Below are 23,711 nucleotides of genomic sequence, written 5' to 3' on the forward strand. Positions count from 1 at the left end.
TTAAGATCCTAGCTGCAGATCTGTAGCTCTCCGGAAAAAAAATATTGATAGACCGGTCTGTCAATATATTTTCGGAGAGCTCCAGTTCATAGGCGCCTATGCTCCAGTTCTGCAGCTATTTAGATCCAAGAGCACTCTTTAGTATGCAGTGTAGTGATGATTCTTCTACAAGTCAAATAAAATCAAGGATTTCATTTGTACACAAGGTTCTCAAAATGTAAAGTAAGGACATATTTTAAACCCACAAAAGTATTGCTCAATAGCCTTTTTTGAAAAGCTGATACCTTGTGTATTCTATATTTGGTATCACAGACATTTGTTTCTGTAATAAATTTTTAACCCATAGTACAGTGTATAATAATAACACGTGTTATCATTATACGATGGGTAATTTTTTTTCCGAAACAACTCAAGTGCCTGTGTTTGGTATACAATGTACTTTATTTGTTGTCAACAAAATAATGGCCAACGGTAAATGTGATCGCTACTTACGAACTGGTCCACCGATTTCAAAATTATTGCAGTAGTCATCATCGCAGCAGTCCGCTCCTATCTGTATCAAGTTGTGACTGCGACGGTATCGACCGAGTGATCTAAACAATGGGGGAGGAGTCAGTTCAACGACTTTCTTTGTGGTGGTGGTGGTAGAAATGGTGGTAGTTTGTGGTTCTTCAGTGGTTGTAGCGGCTGTGGTGGTGGCGGTGGTTGTAGCGGCTGTAGTTGTGGCACTGGTTGGCGTTGGAATTTTATTGTGTTCATGAACAGCTATGCACAACTAATAAAGAAAATATTTTTTTTCAGAAGGATGTTTTTTTTTCCACCTGGATACGATTTGGGTTTGAGATTGGCGCACGTGGTTGTAAACGCGAATTCGCTCTTTTAACACTCCCCCCTCTCCCCACATAGACCCCCAAATATATTTACCTGTTTCCGTTCGCATCGCTGCTGATACACGGGACTAAGTGTTCCGTCGGGGTTTATACGTATTTCTTTTGTGATTAGGCATTTCTGAAAGAAATTTCTTTCATGATTCAAAATGTATTTATAGTCAATAAAAATAACTTCAGACATTAGAGACACATTTTAAAAGAAGGGAAAACCACCATTCTACTTCGATTCAAACTTAAACCCCACCTTCAGGGGTAAAATATCTGTTAAACATATATTTATTTCAACAAAGAATAGAAAAAAAATCCTCGAGTACAAGTAATTGAAGAAGCTTATAGAAAGTCATGATCTCTCGACTTCTGCGCCCCTTTCTATTTCTAGTAAGAACCAACTTACTCTGCTTTTGCATGTAAAGTCTATAAAAATATTTCAGATATTGCCAAGTTTTAAAGAATATGATTAAGAAAGTACATGTGAGCCTGTGTGAATGCTTTTTAAAATTAGGACGGCTTCTCTAAAAGCATTTTCCTGTGAAAGGTCTGAAATTATGAGAGATGTACCTCATTCGGCTGGCAGTAGATGACGTCATTACATTCTTTTGGATGTCTGATATCGGAACAAGAATAACATCTCAATGCGTCGGCACCAGTTTTCTTAACTAAAATATAGCACATTGCAATATGTTATTAACTAAATCTTATTGAAAAGCATAGTAAGTAACATTGCCAATATTTAATTTGAAAACTAAGATAAAGATGGCGACGATTATAAAAAAAAAACAACAAGAAACAAACAAAACAACCCCAAAACAAAAACAAAACGAACAAACAAAACAAAAACAATAGTTACAGCCACAAAGGTCCAGATTACATCGGTCGGTCTTACAACACTGTGTACAGTGGATCGGAGTTATGGCTCTCCTTGATCTCAGAGTATGGTTACTTCCATTGTAACTGAACCCACTCTCTTTTTCTTTGCACTGGGTAATGTGACATATCTGAAAAAGGATGCGTTAGTTTTATACCATATGCAGTATAGAACTTAAATATGTCAGACCAAATTTTTCTTCGATATATAATCGATATAGCAAGATTATGAACTATACGACTTTAATGTGAATACCATTCAAAATCACTTTTTACATTAAGGTTAAATTATTTGCATCAGATTCATGCAAAAAAAACCGTGGCAAAAGTGTTGTGGAAGGGTCATGTATACCAAAAAGTTATTATGGGAAAAACAAATTATTAACCAGGGACGAATATCCTTGAATAAACATGGAAAATATGAAGTCTATATTATTCTACATAGAAGCAAAACCCCTTTATATAATAGTTTTTTTTCTAAAATGTTGAATCTATTTTGATTTATTTAATTGAGAAGGGGGGGGGCAGGCATTTTACAGCAACTTTTGTTATTAAAAAATCAAAAAATCATAAAATTAAATACAAGACTAATCTAGACCCCAACAATCAGATTTTTAAAACTTCTGTCTGTATTCTGTAGGAAGACCATCCTAGAAAACTCTTAATCCTAAGTTCCTCTATCGAATCAGTCTGACTAGAGAAAATTCTTATAAATCGTCATAATCCAAGGACAACTAAGACATGCCCTAAGTACACTTAAAAGGAAAATGGTATCCCTTTATCATTAATTAAGAAATTGTCAACTTCCTATATGATGTTCAAAACTATAATTGAACTGCTTCGCTTGAAATTCATTTTAAGGACAATTTTAGAACCTGCTGTAACTTCCATTGCCTCCAATAGTTTTCTTATTTGTTTATTTTTAAAATTGAATGAATAAATAGAAATGACGAATTTATAAATAAATTATTATAAAAAGGGATAGAATTCAGTTTCGAAGGTAGAATAAGATGTAAAACGTTCATAAAATCCATTGATCAAAATAAACAAGAGGCCCATGGGCCACATCGCTCACCTGAGAAGCTTTGACCATTCTGTTCTTTACCAGATTTCCCCCTTGTTATACATAATGCATCCCCACCCTACCCCACTGATCATAATTATGTTTCCCAAACGAAGTTGGGGAACATATTGTTTTTACTCTGTTTCTTATTATTATGTTCCCCAAACGAAGTTGGGGAACATATTGTTTTTACTCTGTTTCTTATTATGTTCCCCAAACGGAGTTTGGGAACATATTGTTTTTACTCTGTTTCTTATTATGTTCCCCAAACGAAGTTTGGGAACATATTGTTTTTACTCGGTTTCTTATTATTATTATTATTATTATTATTATTCTTTTTTTTCTTCTTTGTTCTCCGGTACTTTTTTGTCCGCGAGTGTTCTCAGAAACTGTTCATCCAACTGAGCTAAAACCTTTTTAGGGTTAATAGGTGTGAAGTGTAGGTGTGCGGAACAAAGGTCATTTTGCGCGCATACGCATGCACGTGCGAGCGCGTGAAATGAGTGAAATGACTGATATACTTTATATAGCCATAACTTTTACATTTTTCGATGAAATACTTTAAAACTCATTAAATAAAGATACATTAATAGTGTAGATAATATGACATGGTCAAATTAGCACGAACTCACGCGCATGCACGTGCGCTGCGCTCTGATTGGCTGAAACAAAAATCTCAATATCTTTTTTGTTTTTTGACGAAATGCTTTGACATTTTAAACATAGTCATGCATGAGGATATACTACAGTATGATATATAACATTTTTCATGAAAACACGCGCATGCACGTGCGCTGCAATCTGATTGGTTAAAACTTTAAATGCCTATAACTTTTTTGATTCTCAACAAAACAGGATGAAATTTAGAATATGAATAGATATGACGGATTCCTACATCATGCTACTATCAAACTTGAATGCAAGGGCATGCATGCACCTGTGCGCGCGCAATGCGTTAAATAATCGATATACTTGATATAGTCGTAAATTTTTGATGAAACGTTTTGAAACTCAAAGGATAGAAACATATTAAAAGTGTAGTCAAGATGATATGGCTTTCATGCATTGCACCTGCGCGCGCGTGCAATGTTCAAATGACTTGTATACTTGATATGGCCGTTAGTTTTATATTTCTTTATGAAATGCTTTTGTTGACCTTGACCTCTGACCTTGACCTTTAACCTCTTGATTCAAAGGTCACAATCCAGCTCAAGTTCGTAGATGTATTTACAAACTCACTTTAACAAATGCTTAGAATAAATAAGTCAACCCCCCCCCCCCTTTCTCCTGGAAAAAAAAATCAATAACGTAGAAAATTTCCCTGAAACTCAATCCACACCTGGGATCGACATAAAATTCCACTTAAGGTGCAGAAAAGACTTGATAGAAAGTTTCCTGAAAGTTTTACGGTAAGTCTCTAAAGTATATAGAAATAATGAACTTTTACGGCAAAAATTACAAATTCTGTCGTGTTTGAAATTTAAGTGCAGACGAACAAAGATATGATATAAACCTTTCAAAGCCTATATCTCTAGATGTCGTTAATAGCATTCAATTCTACTGATATGAATTAATATTTTAATACCAAGCATTCTTCTTTTTTTTTTTCCTTTGAAATTTATTTGAATTTTTTTTAGAATTACACAATCCCCAGAAACAGCCAGTTTCCGTATATTAAAAAGCAATACACGTTTCTTTCCCCGTAAAACATCAGGTATTTGAATTCATGAAAAAAATATTAATGAGGGGGTGTTAAACAATACCTGTCACATTAACTGACACCAAAAAACCCCAGGGTACGTACACGACATTTTCTGATTTTTTTGCATCTGCAAACAAGGCTACCCTCAAATCCACGTGTTTTCAATGTCTTTATAAACATCTCAAAATCACCCCAGGAAGTAGCCTCCTATGCCCTGGGAAAATAGTTCCTGTCAAAAAACTTTATTTATTTACAGAGTAGATAAAATTTCCTAGGCACAGGTACCAGAGTTGTCAAAATGGCCTGGAAGGAAATTAAAAAAAATCTCAAAAGAAAGGGAAATCGGCTTTGTATGTATGGGACTACAATTGACTAAGTTCATTTTGATTGGTCAATTACCGGTGTGGTACCCCTAGTCGCCTTGAACCCAGTCCTGTCTTTCTGAATAAAACCAACTCCGAGCCCGATGTAAAAATCCTAGTAGAGAAATGAGAATTTGAATTTTCCTGCCTTATTATGTTCCCCAAACGAAGTTTGGGAACATATTGTTTTTACTCGGTTTCTTATTATTATTATTATTATTATTATTATTCTTTTTTTTCTTCTTTGTTCTCCGGTACTTTTTTGTCCGCGAGTGTTCTCAGAAACTGTTCACCCAACTGAGCTAAAACCTTTTTAGGGTTAATAGGTGTGAAGTGTAGGTGTGCGGAACAAAGGTCATTTTGCGCGCATACGCATGCACGTGCGAGCGCGTGAAATGAGTGAAATGACTGATATACTTTATATAGCCATAACTTTTACATTTTTCGATGAAATACTTTAAAACTCATTAAATAAAGATACATTAATAGTGTAGATAATATGACATGGTCAAATTAGCACGAACTCACGCGCATGCACGTGCGCTGCGCTCTGATTGGCTGAAACAAAAATCTCAATATCTTTTTTGTTTTTTGACGAAATGCTTTGACATTTTAAACATAGTCATGCATGAGGATATACTACAGTATGATATATAACATTTTTCATGAAAACACGCGCATGCACGTGCGCTGCAATCTGATTGGTTAAAACTTTAAATGCCTATAACTTTTTTGATTCTCAACAAAACAGGATGAAATTTAGAATATGAATAGATATGACGGATTCCTACATCATGCTACTATCAAACTTGAATGCAAGGGCATGCATGCACCTGTGCGCGCGCAATGCGTTAAATAATCGATATACTTGATATAGTCGTAAATTTTTGATGAAACGTTTTGAAACTCAAAGGATAGAAACATATTAAAAGTGTAGTCAAGATGATATGGCTTTCATGCATTGCACCTGCGCGCGCGTGCAATGTTCAAATGACTTGTATACTTGATATGGCCGTTAGTTTTATATTTCTTTATGAAATGCTTTTGTTGACCTTGACCTCTGACCTTGACCTTTAACCTCTTGATTCAAAGGTCACAATCCAGCTCAAGTTCGTAGATGTATTTACAAACTCACTTTAACAAATGCTTAGAATAAATAAGTCAACCCCCCCCCTTTCTCCTGGAAAAAAAAATCAATAACGTAGAAAATTTCCCTGAAACTCAATCCACACCTGGGATCGACATAAAATTCCACTTAAGGTGCAGAAAAGACTTGATAGAAAGTTTCCTGAAAGTTTTACGGTAAGTCTCTAAAGTATATAGAAATAATGAACTTTTACGGCAAAAATTACAAATTCTGTCGTGTTTGAAATTTAAGTGCAGACGAACAAAGATATGATATAAACCTTTCAAAGCCTATATCTCTAGATGTCGTTAATAGCATTCAATTCTACTGATATGAATTAATATTTTAATACCAAGCATTCTTCTTTTTTTTTTTCCTTTGAAATTTATTTGAATTTTTTTTAGAATTACACAATCCCCAGAAACAGCCAGTTTCCGTATATTAAAAAGCAATACACGTTTCTTTCCCCGTAAAACATCAGGTATTTGAATTCATGAAAAAAATATTAATGAGGGGGTGTTAAACAATACCTGTCACATTAACTGACACCAAAAAACCCCAGGGTACGTACACGACATTTTCTGATTTTTTTGCATCTGCAAACAAGGCTACCCTCAAATCCACGTGTTTTCAATGTCTTTATAAACATCTCAAAATCACCCCAGGAAGTAGCCTCCTATGCCCTGGGAAAATAGTTCCTGTCAAAAAACTTTATTTATTTACAGAGTAGATAAAATTTCCTAGGCACAGGTACCAGAGTTGTCAAAATGGCCTGGAAGGAAATAAAAAAAATCCCAAAAGAAAGGGAAATCGGCTTTGTATGTATGGGACTACAATTGACTAAGTTCATTTTGATTGGTCAATTACCGGTGTGGTACCCCTAGTCGCCTTGAACCCAGTCCTGTCTTTCTGAATAAAACCAACTCCGAGCCCGATGTAAAAATCCTAGTAGAGAAATGAGAATTTGAATTTTCCTGCCTTATTATGTTCCCCAAACGAAGTTTGGGAACATATTGTTTTTACTCGGTTTCTTATTATTATTATTATTATTATTATTATTCTTTTTTTTCTTCTTTGTTCTCCGGTACTTTTTTGTCCGCGAGTGTTCTCAGAAACTGTTCATCCAACTGAGCTAAAACCTTTTTAGGGTTAATAGGTGTGAAGTGTAGGTGTGCGGAACAAAGGTCATTTTGCGCGCATACGCATGCACGTGCGAGCGCGTGAAATGAGTGAAATGACTGATATACTTTATATAGCCATAACTTTTACATTTTTCGATGAAATACTTTAAAACTCATTAAATAAAGATACATTAATAGTGTAGATAATATGACATGGTCAAATTAGCACGAACTCACGCGCATGCACGTGCGCTGCGCTCTGATTGGCTGAAACAAAAATCTCAATATCTTTTTTGTTTTTTGACGAAATGCTTTGACATTTTAAACATAGTCATGCATGAGGATATACTACAGTATGATATATAACATTTTTCATGAAAACACGCGCATGCACGTGCGCTGCAATCTGATTGGTTAAAACTTTAAATGCCTATAACTTTTTTGATTCTCAACAAAACAGGATGAAATTTAGAATATGAATAGATATGACGGATTCCTACATCATGCTACTATCAAACTTGAATGCAAGGGCATGCATGCACCTGTGCGCGCGCAATGCGTTAAATAATCGATATACTTGATATAGTCGTAAATTTTTGATGAAACGTTTTGAAACTCAAAGGATAGAAACATATTAAAAGTGTAGTCAAGATGATATGGCTTTCATGCATTGCACCTGCGCGCGCGTGCAATGTTCAAATGACTTGTATACTTGATATGGCCGTTAGTTTTATATTTCTTTATGAAATGCTTTTGTTGACCTTGACCTCTGACCTTGACCTTTAACCTCTTGATTCAAAGGTCACAATCCAGCTCAAGTTCGTAGATGTATTTACAAACTCACTTTAACAAATGCTTAGAATAAATAAGTCAACCCCCCCCCCCCCCCCCTTTCTCCTGGAAAAAAAAATCAATAACGTAGAAAATTTCCCTGAAACTCAATCCACACCTGGGATCGACATAAAATTCCACTTAAGGTGCAGAAAAGACTTGATAGAAAGTTTCCTGAAAGTTTTACGGTAAGTCTCTAAAGTATATAGAAATAATGAACTTTTACGGCAAAAATTACAAATTCTGTCGTGTTTGAAATTTAAGTGCAGACGAACAAAGATATGATATAAACCTTTCAAAGCCTATATCTCTAGATGTCGTTAATAGCATTCAATTCTACTGATATGAATTAATATTTTAATACCAAGCATTCTTCTTTTTTTTTTCCTTTGAAATTTATTTGAATTTTTTTTAGAATTACACAATCCCCAGAAACAGCCAGTTTCCGTATATTAAAAAGCAATACACGTTTCTTTCCCCGTAAAACATCAGGTATTTGAATTCATGAAAAAAATATTAATGAGGGGGTGTTAAACAATACCTGTCACATTAACTGACACCAAAAAACCCCAGGGTACGTACACGACATTTTCTGATTTTTTTGCATCTGCAAACAAGGCTACCCTCAAATCCACGTGTTTTCAATGTCTTTATAAACATCTCAAAATCACCCCAGGAAGTAGCCTCCTATGCCCTGGGAAAATAGTTCCTGTCAAAAAACTTTATTTATTTACAGAGTAGATAAAATTTCCTAGGCACAGGTACCAGAGTTGTCAAAATGGCCTGGAAGGAAATAAAAAAAATCCCAAAAGAAAGGGAAATCGGCTTTGTATGTATGGGACTACAATTGACTAAGTTCATTTTGATTGGTCAATTACCGGTGTGGTACCCCTAGTCGCCTTGAACCCAGTCCTGTCTTTCTGAATAAAACCAACTCCGAGCCCGATGTAAAAATCCTAGTAGAGAAATGAGAATTTGAATTTTCCTGCCTTATTATGTTCCCCAAACGAAGTTTGGGAACATATTGTTTTTACTCGGTTTCTTATTATTATGTTCCCCAAACGAAGTTGGGGAACATATTGTTTTTACTCTGTTTCTTATTATTATTATTTTTCTTCTCGGGAAAATTTTGTCCGCGAATGATCTTGTAAAGTACACATCCGATTAAGGGGAAACCTTTTTAGGGTAAGTAGGCATGTTATGTAGATTTGCGGAACAAAGGTCATTTTGCGCGCACGTGCTTGCAAGAGCGCGCACGTGCAACACGTGAAATGACCAATATACTTGAAATTGCCGTAACTTTTACATTTTTCGATGTAATGCTTTGATATTTAGAATATATAGACATATTATAAATGTAGATAAGATGACATTGTCAACATGCCATTTTGTGTGCACGTGCTTGCAAGAGCGCGCACGAGCAACACGTGAAATGACCGATTTAATTGAAATATGCGTAAATTTTTAACTTTTTTATGAAATGCTTTGAAACTCATAATATAAGGATACAGTAGTAGCATGGACAATATGACATGGTCAAAATAGCAAGATCTCACGCGCATGCACGTGCGCTTCGCTCTGATTGGCTGAAACTAAAGTCTCAATATCTTTCTTGTTTTCTTATGAAATTCTTTGAAATTTTGAACATAGCCATGCATTAGGATATACTACAACATGATATATAACAATTTTCATGAAAACACGTGCTTGCACGTGCGCTGCAATCTGATTGGCTGAAAATTTAAATAGCTATAACTCCCTTGGTTTTCAACCAAACAGGATGGGATTTGGAACATAGATAGATATAATAGACTTCTACAAGAAGGTATGGTCACCATGCACATCCATACACTTGCGTGTACGTGCGCCGCAATCTGATTGGCTGAAACTTTAAATAGCTATAACTCGATTAGTTTTCAACCAAACAGATTGAGATTTGAAACATAGATAGAGGTAATAGACTTCTACAAGAAGTTATGTCACCATGCTCATGTATCACGTGCGTGCACGTGAAGTGAGTAAAATCAAAAATACACTTGAATGAGCGTATTTTTTAATACTTTTGGATTGAAAACTTTAATATTAAGTAAATTAAAGTATATAGATTGTGTAGACAAGATGATATGGTCATTACGCACATGCATTTACATGCGAACGCGTGCAATGCTAAAATTTGAATGAACTTGATACCCTTCTGGGTAAACGTTGTTAAAGTATCAAATGCCTAAAGTTTGTCTTATTTAATGAAGCTTACAGGGAATATGGTACCAAAAGGGAGATGGGGAGCGTTTGGGGAACATCTGTAACGGTCCCCGTTACAATTAGCACTAGTTATTATTATTTTTTTTCTTATTTGTTCTCCGGTACTTTTTTGTCCGCGAGTGTTCTCAGAAACTGTTCACCCAACTGAGCTAAAACCTTTTTAGGGTTAATAGGTGTGTAGTGTAGGTGTGCGGAACGAAGGTCATTTTGCGCGCATGCGCCTGCACGTGCGTGCGCGTGAAATGAGTGAATTGACTGATATACTTAATATAGCTATAACTTTTACATTTTTTGATGAAATGCTTTGAAACTCATTACATAAGGATATATTAATAGTGTTAATAATATGACACTGTCAAATTAGCACGAACTCACGCGCATGCACGTGCGCCTTGCTCTGATTGGCTGAAACAAAAATCTCAATATCTCTTTTGTTTTCCGACGAAATACTTTGAAATTTTTAACATTGTCATGAATTAGGATATCCTACAATATAATATGGAAAAATTTTCATGAAATCACGTGCATGCACGTGCGCTGCAATCTGATTGGCTGAAACTTTAAATGGCTATATCTCCTTTGTTTTTTGACGAAATGCTTTGAAATTTAAAACATAGTCATGCATTAGGACATCCTGCAATTTGATATGCAAAAAATTTCAAGAAATCACGCGCATGCACGTGCGCTGCAATCTGATTGGCTGAAACTTTAAATGGCTATATCTCCTTTGATTTTTGATGAAATGCTTTGAAATTTAAAACATAGTCATGCATTAGGATATTCTACAATATGATTTAGAAAAAAATTCTTGAAATCACGTGGATGCACGTGTGCTGCAATCTGATTGGCTGAAACTTTAAATGGCTATATCTCCTTTGGTTTTCAACCAAACAGGATGGGATTTAGAACATAGATAGATATAAGGGCCTCTAACAAGAAGGTATGGTCATCATGCACGTGCACGCACGTGCGTGCATTTGGAACGAGTGAAATTAAAAATACACTTGAATGAGTGATTTTTAATACTTTTGGACTAAATGCTTTAATAAAAAGTATATTTAAATATATAGAAAGTGTAGACAAGATTATATGATCATTATGCACGTGCATTCACATGGGCACGCGTGAAATGTTAAAATTTGAATATAATTGGTATCCTTTTGGGAAAACGTTGTTAAAGACAAAAATGTACAGATGCTGTCTTATTTAATAAGGCTTACAGGGAATATGGCACCAAAAGGGAGTTGGGGAGCGTTTGGGGAACATCTGTAACGGTTCCCGTTACAATTAGCACTAGTTATTATTAAGGTCTTCCGACTTCCTTCGGAAGACCTTATTGTTTTCCGTCGGTTTCCTATTATTATTATTATTATTATTATTATTCTTTTTTCATAGTTATGGCGATATCTCAGCTGTGACTGTACGAATTTCAAAGATTTTTACAGGAAAGATGCATCAAGTTAATATCTCCAGACGTGTTTTTCATTTTTTCAAAATTTGCTTCCATTCGCGATTTTGGGGGAAATTTGTATTTTTTAAATGGATTTTTGTACACTACTTTTCTCGAAAACGGCTAAAGATATGACATTGAAACTCATGGACATGAAAGAGCATCACATGTAGATGTGCCGAACGTCCTTCATTTTTTGTCGTTCCTACTTCCGGTTGCAAACGGAAGTGAATTCAAAAAGTCTAATTTTTCAACTTTTTTGTTTTTCAATATTTTTCTTTCGGATTTTCAGGGTTTATAGAGCGTCTTCAAAGATATCTATATATGTTTTCATTTTTTTCATGCGTGCGTTTCTTGCAAAGATATGACCGAACCAAACTTTGTCTTACTGTCGGGGGTTCGAATCCCGCTCGGGGCGTTCCCCAAATTTTTTCTTTGTTTTTGTCTTTTTTCATTTGCAAATTACTTTTCACTCTTTTATAACATGTGTGGAAGATTTTGCCGATTTTTAAAAGCTATATTTAGAGATGTTTTGTGAAATACTTGGAACAATCACGATCTGTGTTGATAAACTAATGTAAATAAACGTAAACGAAAAAAATACATTATGAAATCCATTTCATGGGATGACGCGGACTAGATTGCAAAAGAGAAGTCGGTCGGAAGACCTGCTTGTTGCCCCAGCAACAAGAACGCATCTAGTTATTCTTATTTTTCTTCTTCCTGGGAAAATTTTGTCCACGAGTGATCTTGTAAACTACACATCCGACTTAGGTGAAACCTTTTTAGGGTCAGTAGGCATGTTATGTAGAGTTGCCAAACAAAGGTCATTTTGCGCGCACGTGCTTGCAAGAGCGCGCACGTGCAACAGGTGAAATTACCAATATAATGGATATTGCCGTAACTTTTCTATTTTTTGATGAATTTTTTTAAACTCATAATGTAAGGATACATTAGTAGTATAGACAAGATAGCATGGTCAAAATAGCAAGATCTCACGCGCATGCACGTGCGCTTCGCTCTGATTGGCTGAAACTAAAGTCTCGATAACTTTCTTGTTTCTTGTCAAACTCCTTTGAAATTTTGAACATAGACCTACATTATGAAGATCTACCGCATGATATATAAGAATTTTCATGAAAGCATGCGCATGTGCACGTGCTGCAAGCTGATTGGCTGAAACTTTAAATGGCAATATCTCCTTTGTTTTTTGACGAAATTCTTTGAAATTTAAAATATAGTCATGCTTTAAGATATCCTACAAAATGATATAGAAAAAAAATCATGAAATCACGCGCATGCACGTGTGCTGCAATCTGATTGGCTGAAACTTTAAATGGCTATTTCTTCTTTGTTTTTTGACGAAATGCTTTGAAATTTAAAATACAGTCATGCATTAGGATATCCTACAAAATGATTTTAAAAAAATCATGAAATCACGCGCATGAACGTGTGCTGCAATCTGATTGGCTGAAACTTTAAATGGCTATAACTCCCTTGTTTTTCAACCAAACAGGATGGGATTTAGAACATAGATAGATGTAAGGGACTCCTACAAGAAGGTATGATCATCATTCACGTGCACGCACGTGCGTGCATTTGAAACGAGTATATTTAAAAATACTCTTGAATGAGTGATTTTTATTACTTTTGGACTGAATGCTTTAATATATAGATATTAAAATATATAAATAGTGTAGACAAGATGATATGGTCATAACGCACATGCATTCACATGCGCTTAGGTGCAATGCTAAAAATTGAATATAATTGGTATCCTTCTGGAAAAACGTTGTTAAAGTCAAAAATGCACAGAGTTTGTCTTATTCAATCAAGCTTACAGGAAATATGGCACCGAAAGGGAGTTTGGGGGTGTTTGGGGAACATCTGTAACGATTCCCGTTACAATTAGCACTAGTTTAATGTAATCTAGGGCACTGCATTCTACACATATATCTGTCACTGACAGTAGTATCAAGTTCACTGTTGTATTGCAATTTTCAGTTTTAACTTGGATTAAGTCTATAAAACATATTTTGACATCCAAATTGGCCAAGGTTTCGATATTATAATCGGTAAATGTTAAAAAACATTATCATTCAGTCCTTTTTGAAGATATGAGCTACACACTGGTAACAATCTGGAAACGTACATCCTTGTTAGTTGTTAGAAGTTGAAATTATAACAAAACTTAATTGTTTCAAAATGAATATATTTTGAATGTTTTCATGTAGCCTGCAATCAAGGCATAGCAAATATTTTGTTTCAGAATGTATTCCTTAATAGAAAAGCTGTTACTTGTGTAAGGTATTACATGAAATATGATTGAAAACTTCAATAGAATTTAAATTGGTATGATACTTTATGCATTTGATTGAACTTGCTGTGTCTGAAAAAGGAAACCTATGAGTATACTGTACAATGGATACATGTAACCATAATGATTGATAGATCTTCTTGAAAATCAGCAAAACATTTTTTGATATTAACAAACTGGATTTTCGGAGTTAAAAAAAATCAAATTGAAAAACCAGAGCAAAAATAACCATATTTTAGAAAGGAAGGAAGGAAGCGTTTTTTTTTTTTATTCAAAAGACAACAAACATCTTTATTGTGCATCTTTCTCATACACTTTGTATAATTTATATCTTAAAAATACCCCCTTCTCTCAACCTTCTCAATAAGAAAATTATTTTCTTTGAAAATTTTCTTGCAACTTGTATACATCTATTCATATGTTGATTCTTTATTTTCAATTACTGTTGCTTTAGATTGGACTTGTGTCCATTTTTATGCATATTGTTATTTGTAAGGAATGCAGCATTAAAATAAATTATTTTAAAACAATTTCCTGATCCATTTCCTTTTCTGAGAATTTTTTGTATAACAAAAACACACATCGACTATCTGACATTTCATCAATTGGATGACTGTTTAGGAAATAATCATTACATTTAATATGATAGTATGGCATTGATGCATTGCCTGTGTTTCAATCATACTTAAACAAGATTAAGTTTGAATGTGCTGTACAGTATTAGAATTCATTGGATGTGTAGAGACTATTTACATTTGTAGAGGATTGGTTATATAAGTACAAAATATTAATCTGAATCTGCTATCTTTTAAGTGTAGCATAAATCTTGCATGTTTAGCTCAATCAGTCATTGAGTTCATTCATAAGTCATGAAAACCAGTTTTCCAAGCCAGCTATAGTGTCTTCCGATATAGTCTCAATGTTTTGTAATGATTTATACAGTATATTCCCAGTCAAAGCATGGGAGAGGGTGTGTTAATGCTATATGGACATTTAAATCTAGTACCTGTGGTTGACCATCACCAGTAACACATATACAGGGTAGGTCTGCCGGTGCTTGACACAGATTGAGTGATCGCGGCCTCCAAATAAACAGAGGCATGTCATTTATATACCCCATTCTACCCATGATCCCATTTGTACGCATATATATACCAGAGTATATTTATAGAAGTCTTATTAGAATGTGGGGACAGTAAATGGCTATTTACAAATTGCTTGCTGACTTAATTTACAGGGAGTTAATTGTTGTTTTTCTATTCAATGTGAAGTCAGATTTCAAGTGCATCTGTTGCACAGATTTTTAAAGGCTGTAAGGTGTGCATGCAGATTTCGATATTTTAATTAACTATAATATTGGAAGGCATGAACTGGAATATTTTGTGTTCATATTTTGAAAAGCATCGCCAATTATATTACTGTTCATTGTAGTAAACATTTGGAATGTTTTAAATATTTGGTTAGATCATTCAACCTTTAATAACAAATTTACTACAGATTTCCACACCCACATTGTCAACATGGTCAACATTTTCATCTGGAAACTTCTGTATTGTGGTAGCCCATAATATTATGTATTATTATGTTCCCCAAACGAAGTTGGGGAACATATTGTTTTTACTCTGTTTCTTATTATGTTCCCCAAACGAAGTTGGGGAACATATTGTTTTTACTCTGTTTCTTATTATTATTATGTTCCCCAAACGAAGTTGGGGAACATATTGTTTTTACTCTGTTTCTTATTATTATTATTAAGGTCTTCCGTTTCAGACGGAAGACCTTATAGTGATTCTACTGTTTCTTTTTATTATTATTATTATTTTTTTCCCTTTTTATTTTCGACGATTTCTCAGAGATGAATGGACGGATTCTCATGAAATTTTCAGAGATGATAGAGAGTCAAAATATCTTTCAAATGCAGTTTTCAGTTTTACAAAATTCACTTCCGGTCGTCAGATATGTCCGATTTCCGCTTTTTTCAAAAAAAATTTGTCCGAGTCATATCTCAGAAACGGTAAGAGATGAAGACACCAATCTTATATGAGTAATAGATCTTGATAAGTAGGCAAAACCATTTGGGTTAACACAGTCCGCCGTCACTTCCGGTCGTCACAGGAAGTGATCAAAGAAATCGAAAATTTCTCTAATGAAAGTTTTTTTGCATCGGATTATAGCATCTTGTTTGTAGTTTTGAAATATATCAGTCCCACCGGAAACAAAAACGACAACTTCCGGTTATAAGAGAAAACTGCATATTTTCAGTATTTTTCTTTCCCCTAATATATTTTTTATAGATAAAGCATTTGTAATGATTTTTTCATATATTATTCAAACTGCAACTGTTTACAGTAACATCAAATATCATTGTTAAATTCACTTCCGGTCGCGTGATTTCCTGTCCTCAAAATGAGAAGTTATCATAGCTGGATATCGTAAATGGTGGGAGATTAAGACACCATACTTAATCAAGTGATATATCGTGATGAGTAGGCAAAACCGGTTAGAATAAGATCGTCCGCCGTCACTTCCGGTCGTCACAGGAAGTGATCAAAGAAATCGAAAATTTCAACTTTTCTTTTTTGAAACTTTTTTGCATCACATTAAAGCACCTTATTTGTAGTAACGAAATATATCAGTCCCAATGGAAACAAAAATGTCAACTTCCGGTTAAAAGAGAAAAACTACATAATTTGAGTATTTTTCTTTCCCATAAATATTTTTTATAATTAAAGTATTTGTAATGATTTTTGGATATGTTATTCAGATTGCAAATGTCTACAGTAATGTCTAATATCTCAATAAAATTCACTTCCGGTCGCGTGACTTCCTGTCCTCAAAATCAGAAGTTATCATTGCTAGATCTCGTTAGCGGTAAGACACCAAACTAGTAGGGATGGTAGACCTTGATGAGTAGACAAATGCTTTGAGTTTAAGATCGTCCGCCGTCACTTCCGGTTGTCACAGCAAGTGATAAAATAAATCAAAAATTTAAACTTTTCTTTATGGAATCTTTCTTAGTATTACCTTATATCATCTTTACTAGTAGTTTCGAAATATGTCAGTCCCATTGGAAACAAAAACGACGACTTCCTGTTATGAGAGAAAAACTGCATAAATTGAGTTTCTTACTATCCCATCAATATCTTTTATAAAAAGAGCATTTGAAATGATTTTGGGACATGTTATTCAGACTGCAAATGTCTAGAGAAACCTCAAAATGAGACCTTTGACCCTTACTCAAAAAGTAATAAAGAAATATTCATTACCTTTATCTAGATTCAGCTTCAAGTGTTTATCTCAAGTTTACCTCTCTCTCTCTCTCTGATGACCTTGACCTTTGACCTTGATGAATGACCTTGTCCTTTGGCCCCATTGACCCAAAGGTCACAATCAAGCTTAAGGTCGTGGAGGTATTTGCAACTCTTACTCTAACAAATGCTTATAAAATATCCCCTCCCTTCTCTAAAAAAAAACAAACAAAACAATCAACACCAATTTAGAGAAAATGTCTACAAGTCAAACGAAACGAAATATCGGCATCAGATTCGTAATAAAAGAAAGAAGAGACCTGAAAGAAAGTGTCCTGAGAGTTTTAAGGTGAGTCTCTGAAGTATTTTGAAATTCTAGTGAATATCGGCAAAATCTGCATTTTTTTCTGTCTGAAATTTAGTTATTGCTGAGCATAAAAATTAATTAAAACTCGTATTGGCTATTTCTGCAATTATTGTTAATATCATTCGATTCTCCTGCTCCATTACGACATTTTAATACCAAGTATTCTTGCTTTCTTAGGTGTATGGAATTTATTTTAATTTTATTTAGATTTAAATATGAATCGACTGAAACTCAGAAATGACGATTTTTCATATCAATTAACTTTCCACGCAATTGAGATAGGTCAATTGCAGTTACCCCGCTTGATACGATATGGTGTTGAAAAAATGCCCATGACTCACTCACATGTTTTTCCGGGATTTTGAATTTACTCTGCAACTGACCACGTGTATTAGTTTCGCTTTACAACTCTGTATATGCTAAGTGTCATTGCTTTACTGCAAATGTGTCCCATAATTATTCTAATCATTTTCCTACATACAATATCACATCAAACAGCCAATATCTCAGTTTTTTTAAGAAATTTGACCGTGACTTTACTACGAAACTATTTCTTACACTTTGAAACTATTTCCTTCAACCTTAAAATGATAAGCTTACAAAATACCTGAAATGTTGTGGAATTTGGTGGCTCAGTGGTTAGCGTATCCGACTTTCATACTAATGGTTTTGGGATCGAGCCCAAATGGAGGATTTTTTTTTTTTTTTTTTTTTTTTTCATTTTTTTTTTAATAGAAAAATTTCGTTCTTACAGATAAACAGAGAAGAACGGAAGACCTTATTTGTTGCTGTAGCAACAAGAGTTTCTAGTTATTATGTTCCCCAAACGAAGTTGGGGAACATATTGTTTTTACTCTGTTTCTTATTAAGGTCTTCCGTCTTCACGGAAGACCTTATAGTGATTCTACTGTTTCTTATTATTCTTATTATTATTATTCTTTTTTTTGACAAAATTTTGTGCAGGCGATTTCTCGAAAACTATTCAGCGGTTTTTCATGAAACTTTCACAAAATATGTGTCATTATATGAAGTTGTTACATCCGAAGAGAAATTTGGAAAATTCGCTTATGGTGCCAAGTTATGGACGATTTCCTGATTTTAAAACGCGATTTTGTCGCCCCTTTTTCTCAAAAATAGCTAAAGATATGACCTGGAGACTTATTGGAGACGATAGTTTGTCACTTTGTGGTTTGCGGAATCACCTTCTCCTGCGTCGTCAGTACTTCCGGTTGTTACGAGATGCAAATTAAAAAAAATCGTATTTTCTAACTTTTTTGTTTTTCAGTATTTTTCATTTATTTTTGGTATGTTAATAGAAACCCTCCTTATAATGCTTACTATATAATTTGTTTGAATGTTGATAAATCTAAACTCTAGATATTAGCATTCAAAAATCTGTAGCGGGTCCAAAATGGCGGCTGTCTCTGTCAACGCCGACATTTCGCAATAGGGGTTTACGGAGGCAGCCGAGCGTTTGCTTGAACGAAAGTAACATAAGGATAAATGAAATGTAAAGGAATACTTGGATTGTCACGTCGTAGTTTCGTTGCAGTTCTGTGTCAAACTAACGTCTTCTATAATTGGTAAAAGATTAAGTGTGCAAAGGAAATTCGACACCTAATATCTTTTGTGCACCATGGAAAAACAGATCTTTAATCATGCTTATAAGTAATGCTTTCTCAAAAAAGAATATAAATTAATATTTTAAGTATAAATCTTAACAACTGTTTTTCCTATGCACACTTGTGTCTTATTAAACTAATAAATAAGACAAAAATAAGATGTTTTTTAAAAGATCGCTTCATGGAGTTTATTTTAGCATTCTTGTCTCAGAGTTATTGATCAATAATGATATCTGATTCCATGACCGCTGTAGGAGGAGCCATGTTTTTTGGCGAAACATTTCAACCTTTGTCGACTTACTAATCGGGATAGTTATCTTTGGGGATACAAAGGAAACTGAAAAAAGTTAAAAATTCATAACTGTTTCACCGCTTTAGTGTTAAATGCATATATACAATATGGAATTTGTAAAATGTGTTAATATACTTTGTAAACCTTGAATAGACTATAAGAACGTTCTTTTTTAAACTTCATTGAAGATATCACACCTATTTAATAGAACATTCCAAAGAAAAGGCGCAAAGATTAACTCGTGGCGTTTATCGCTAAATTTTAAAAAGTGACCTGCCTTTCATAATTTTAAGACAAAAGCACTGTTTTGTACATATATACAAGTAGATTTAGAGTTGAGGTCGCGATGGCGTAGTATTTAGTGCGTTGGAGTTTCATGCTGGCGACTTGGGTTCAATCCCCCTTGTGTGCAAATCTTTTTCAATTTTTCTGCTCGATTTAACGTTTTCCTTCCGGAATCGGACGGAAGACCTCTCGTTGCTCGCAACGAGTTTCACATCTAGTTATTATTATTCTTCTTCTTCTTCCTGGGTACTTTTTTGTCCGGGAGTGATCTTGTAAACTGTTCATCCGACGTAGGTAAAACCTTTTTAGGGTCAGTAGACATGTTATGTAGATTTGTGGAATCAAGGTCATTTTGCGCGCACGTGCTTGCAAGAGCGTGCGCGTGCAACACGTGAAATGACCGATATATTTGATATAGCCGTAACTTTTTTATTTTTTGATGAAATGCTTTGAAACTCATAATTTGATTATTTATTAGTAGTATAGACATGATGACATGGTCAAAATAGCAAGATCTCACGCGCATGCACGTGCGCTTTGCTCTGATTGGCTGAAACTAAAGTCTCTATATCTTTCTTGTTTTTCGACGAAATCCTATGAAATTTTGAACATAGCCATGCATTAATATATCCTACAATTCGATATATAGCATTTGTCATAAAATCACGTGCATGCACGTGCGCTGCAATCTGATTGGCTTAAACTTTAAATAGCTATAACTCCCTTGGTTTTAACCAAACAGGATGGGATTTGGAACATAGATAGATATAATGAACTTCTACAACATGATATGGTCGCCATGCACATGCATACACGTGCGTGTACTTGCGCTGTAATCTGATTGGCTGAAACTTTAAACAGCTATAACTGCTTTGGTTTTCAACCAAACGGAGTGGGATTTAGAACATAGAGAGATGTAATGGACGTCTACAAGAAGATATGGACACCATGCTCATGTATGCACGTGCGTGCACGTGAAATGAGTTAAATCAAAAATACACTTGAATGAGCGTATTTTTAAATACTTTTGGATTAAATACTTTAATATTTAGTATATTAAAATTTACAGATTGTGTAGACAAGATGATATGGTCATTACGCACATGCATTCACATGCGCACGCGTGCAATGCTAAAATTTGAATGAACTTGGCGTTGTTAAAGTCTCAAATGCATAAATTTTGTCCTATTTAATGAAGCTTACAGGGAATATGGCACCAAAAGGGAGTTGGGGAGCGTTTGGGGAACATCTGTAACGGTCCCCGTTACAATTAGCACTAGTTATTATTCTTATTCTTATTATTATTATTTTTCTTCCTGGGAAAATTTTGTCCGCGAGTGATCTTGTAAACTACACATTCGACTTAGGTGAAACCTTTTTAGGGTAAGTAGGCATGTTATGTAGATTTGCGGAATCAAGGTCATTTTGCGCGCACGTGCTTGCAAGAGCACGCACGTGCAAAACTTGAAATGACCAATATATAATGGATATAACCGTAACTTTTCTATTTTTAGACAAAATGTTTTGAAACTCATAATGTAAGGATATATGAGTAGTATGCACAAGATGACATGGTCAAAATAGCAAGATCGCACGAGCAAGCACGTGCGCTTCGCTCTGATTGGCTGAAACTAAAGTCTCAATATCTTTCTTGTTTTTTGATAAAATCATTTGAAATTTTGAACATAGTCATACATTGGGGAGATCTACAGCCCGTATTAAAAAAAATATCATGAAAGCATGTGCATGCACGTGTGCTTGCAAGAGCTCGCACGTGCAGCACGAGAAATGTCCAATATAATTGATACAGACGTAACTATTTAAATTATTGATGATATGCTTTAAAACTCATATTAGAAGTATATACTAGAAGCATAGACAAGATGACATGGTCAAAAAAGCAAGATCTCACGCGCATGCACGTGCGCTTCGCTCTGATTGGCTGAAACTTAAGTCTCAATATCTTTCTTGTTTTTTGACGAAATCCTTCGAAATTTTAAACATAGGCATGTATTAGGATATCCTACAATAATATATATAGCAATTATCATGAAAACGCGTGCATGCACGTGCGCTGCAATCTGATTGGCTTATGCTTTAAATAGCTATAACTCCCTTGATTTTCAACCAAACAGGATGGGATTTGGAACATTGATAGATATAATAGATTTCCACAAGAATATATTGTCAACATGCACATGGATACATGTGCATGTACGTGCGCTGCAATCTGATTGGCTGAATCTTTGAACAGCTATAACTCCCTTGGTTTTCAACCAAACAGGGTGGGATTTAGAACATAGACAGATGTAATGGACTTCTACAAGAAAGTATGGTCACCATGCTCATGTGAGCACGTGCGTGCACGTGAAATGAGTAAAATAAAAAAATACACTTGAATTAGCGTATTTTTAAATACTTTTGGATCAAATACTTTGATATGTAGTATATTAAAATCTAGAGATTGTTAAGACAAGATTATATGGTCATTACGCACGTGCATTCACATGCGCACGCGTGCAATGCTAAAATTTGAATGAAATTGGTACACTTCTGGGTAAACGTTGCTAAAGTCTCAAATGCATAGTTTGTCTTATTTAATGAAGCTTATAGGGAATATGGCACCAAAAGGGAGTTGGGGAGCGTTTGGGGAACATCTGTAACGGTCCCCGTTACAATTAGCACTAGTTTAGACATTTTGAAATCTACACTAACCCATGATCCTTCCATGGGCACATATGTTTCAGCTTTTTTGGCCCAGTGGTTCCTGAGAAGAAGATTTTCAAAGATTTTTCCTATATATTTCTATGTAAAACTTTGATTCCCTATAATGGCACCGCCCTTCCCCCGGGGGTCATGATTCCTATAATTTAGAATTTACACTACCCTAGAATGCTTCTATATATATAAGCTTCACTTTTTCTGGCCCAGTGGTTCTTGAGAAGAAGATTTTCAAAGATTTTTCCTATATATTTCTATAAAAAACTTTGATTCCCCATTGTAGCCCCACCCTTCCCCCAGGGGTCATTATTTTAACAATTTAGAAGCTACATTATACCCGGATGCTTCCACATAAGTTTCAGCTTTTCTGGCCCAGTGGTTCTTGAGAAGAAGATTTTCAACGATTTTTCCAATATATATTTCTATGTAAAACTTTGATTCCCCATTGTGGCCCCGCCCTTCTCCCGGGGGTCATGATGTGAACAATTTAGAATCTACATTATACCAAGATGCTTCCACATAAGTTTCAGCTTTTCTGGCCCAGTGGTTCTTGAGAAGAAGATTTTCAAAGATTTTTCCAATATATTTCTATATAAAACTTTGATTCCCCATTGTGGCCCCGCCCTTCTCCCGGGTGTCATGATTTGAACAATTTAGAATCTACATTATACCAGGATGCTTCCACATAAGTTTCAGCTTTTCTGGCCCAGTGGTTCTTGAGAAGAAGATTTTCAAAGATTTTTCCTATATATTTCTATGTAAAACTTTGATACCCCATTGTGGCCCCGCCCTTCCCCCGGGGGTCATGATTTGTACAATTTAGAATTTACACTACCCCAGGGTGCTTCCACATAAGTTTCAGCTTTTTTGGCTCAGTGGTTCTTGAGAAGAAGATTTTCAAAGATTTTTCCAATATATATTTCTATGTAAAACTTTGATTCCCCATTGTGGCCCCGCCCTTTCCCCGGGGGTCATGATGTGAACAATTTAGAATCTACATTATACCAAGATGCTTCCACATAAGTATCAGCTTTTCTGGCCCAGTGGTTCTTGAGAAGAAGATTTTCAAAGATTTTTCCTATATATTTCTATAAAAAACTTTGATACCCCATTGTGGCCCCGCCCTTCCCCCGGGGGTCATGATTTGAACAATTTAGAATCTACACTACCCCAGGGTGCTTCCACATA

General features: G+C 34.9%; 1 protein-coding gene across 1 annotated transcript in view; it reads right to left on the reverse strand.

Annotated features, from left to right (window-relative positions):
- Positions 1–23,711, reverse strand: part of LOC134234676 (mucin-2-like) — a 31,800-nt gene that overhangs the window by 5,817 nt on the left and 2,272 nt on the right. The window contains exons 5-8 of the mRNA XM_062716735.1: positions 1,738–1,885; positions 1,449–1,546; positions 925–1,008; positions 493–775 (exon numbers count right to left, since the gene is read on the reverse strand). Of these exons, the coding sequence (XP_062572719.1) occupies positions 493–775; positions 925–1,008; positions 1,449–1,546; positions 1,738–1,885 (613 nt within the window). The remainder of the gene's footprint in view (positions 1–492; positions 776–924; positions 1,009–1,448; positions 1,547–1,737; positions 1,886–23,711) is intronic.

The sequence above is a fragment of the Saccostrea cucullata genome, unplaced genomic scaffold (genome assembly GCF_032062105.1).
Source record: "Saccostrea cucullata isolate Sc308-1 unplaced genomic scaffold, CSIRO_AGI_Scuc_v1 ctg3773, whole genome shotgun sequence".
Lineage (NCBI taxonomy): Eukaryota > Metazoa > Mollusca > Bivalvia > Ostreida > Ostreidae > Saccostrea > Saccostrea cuccullata.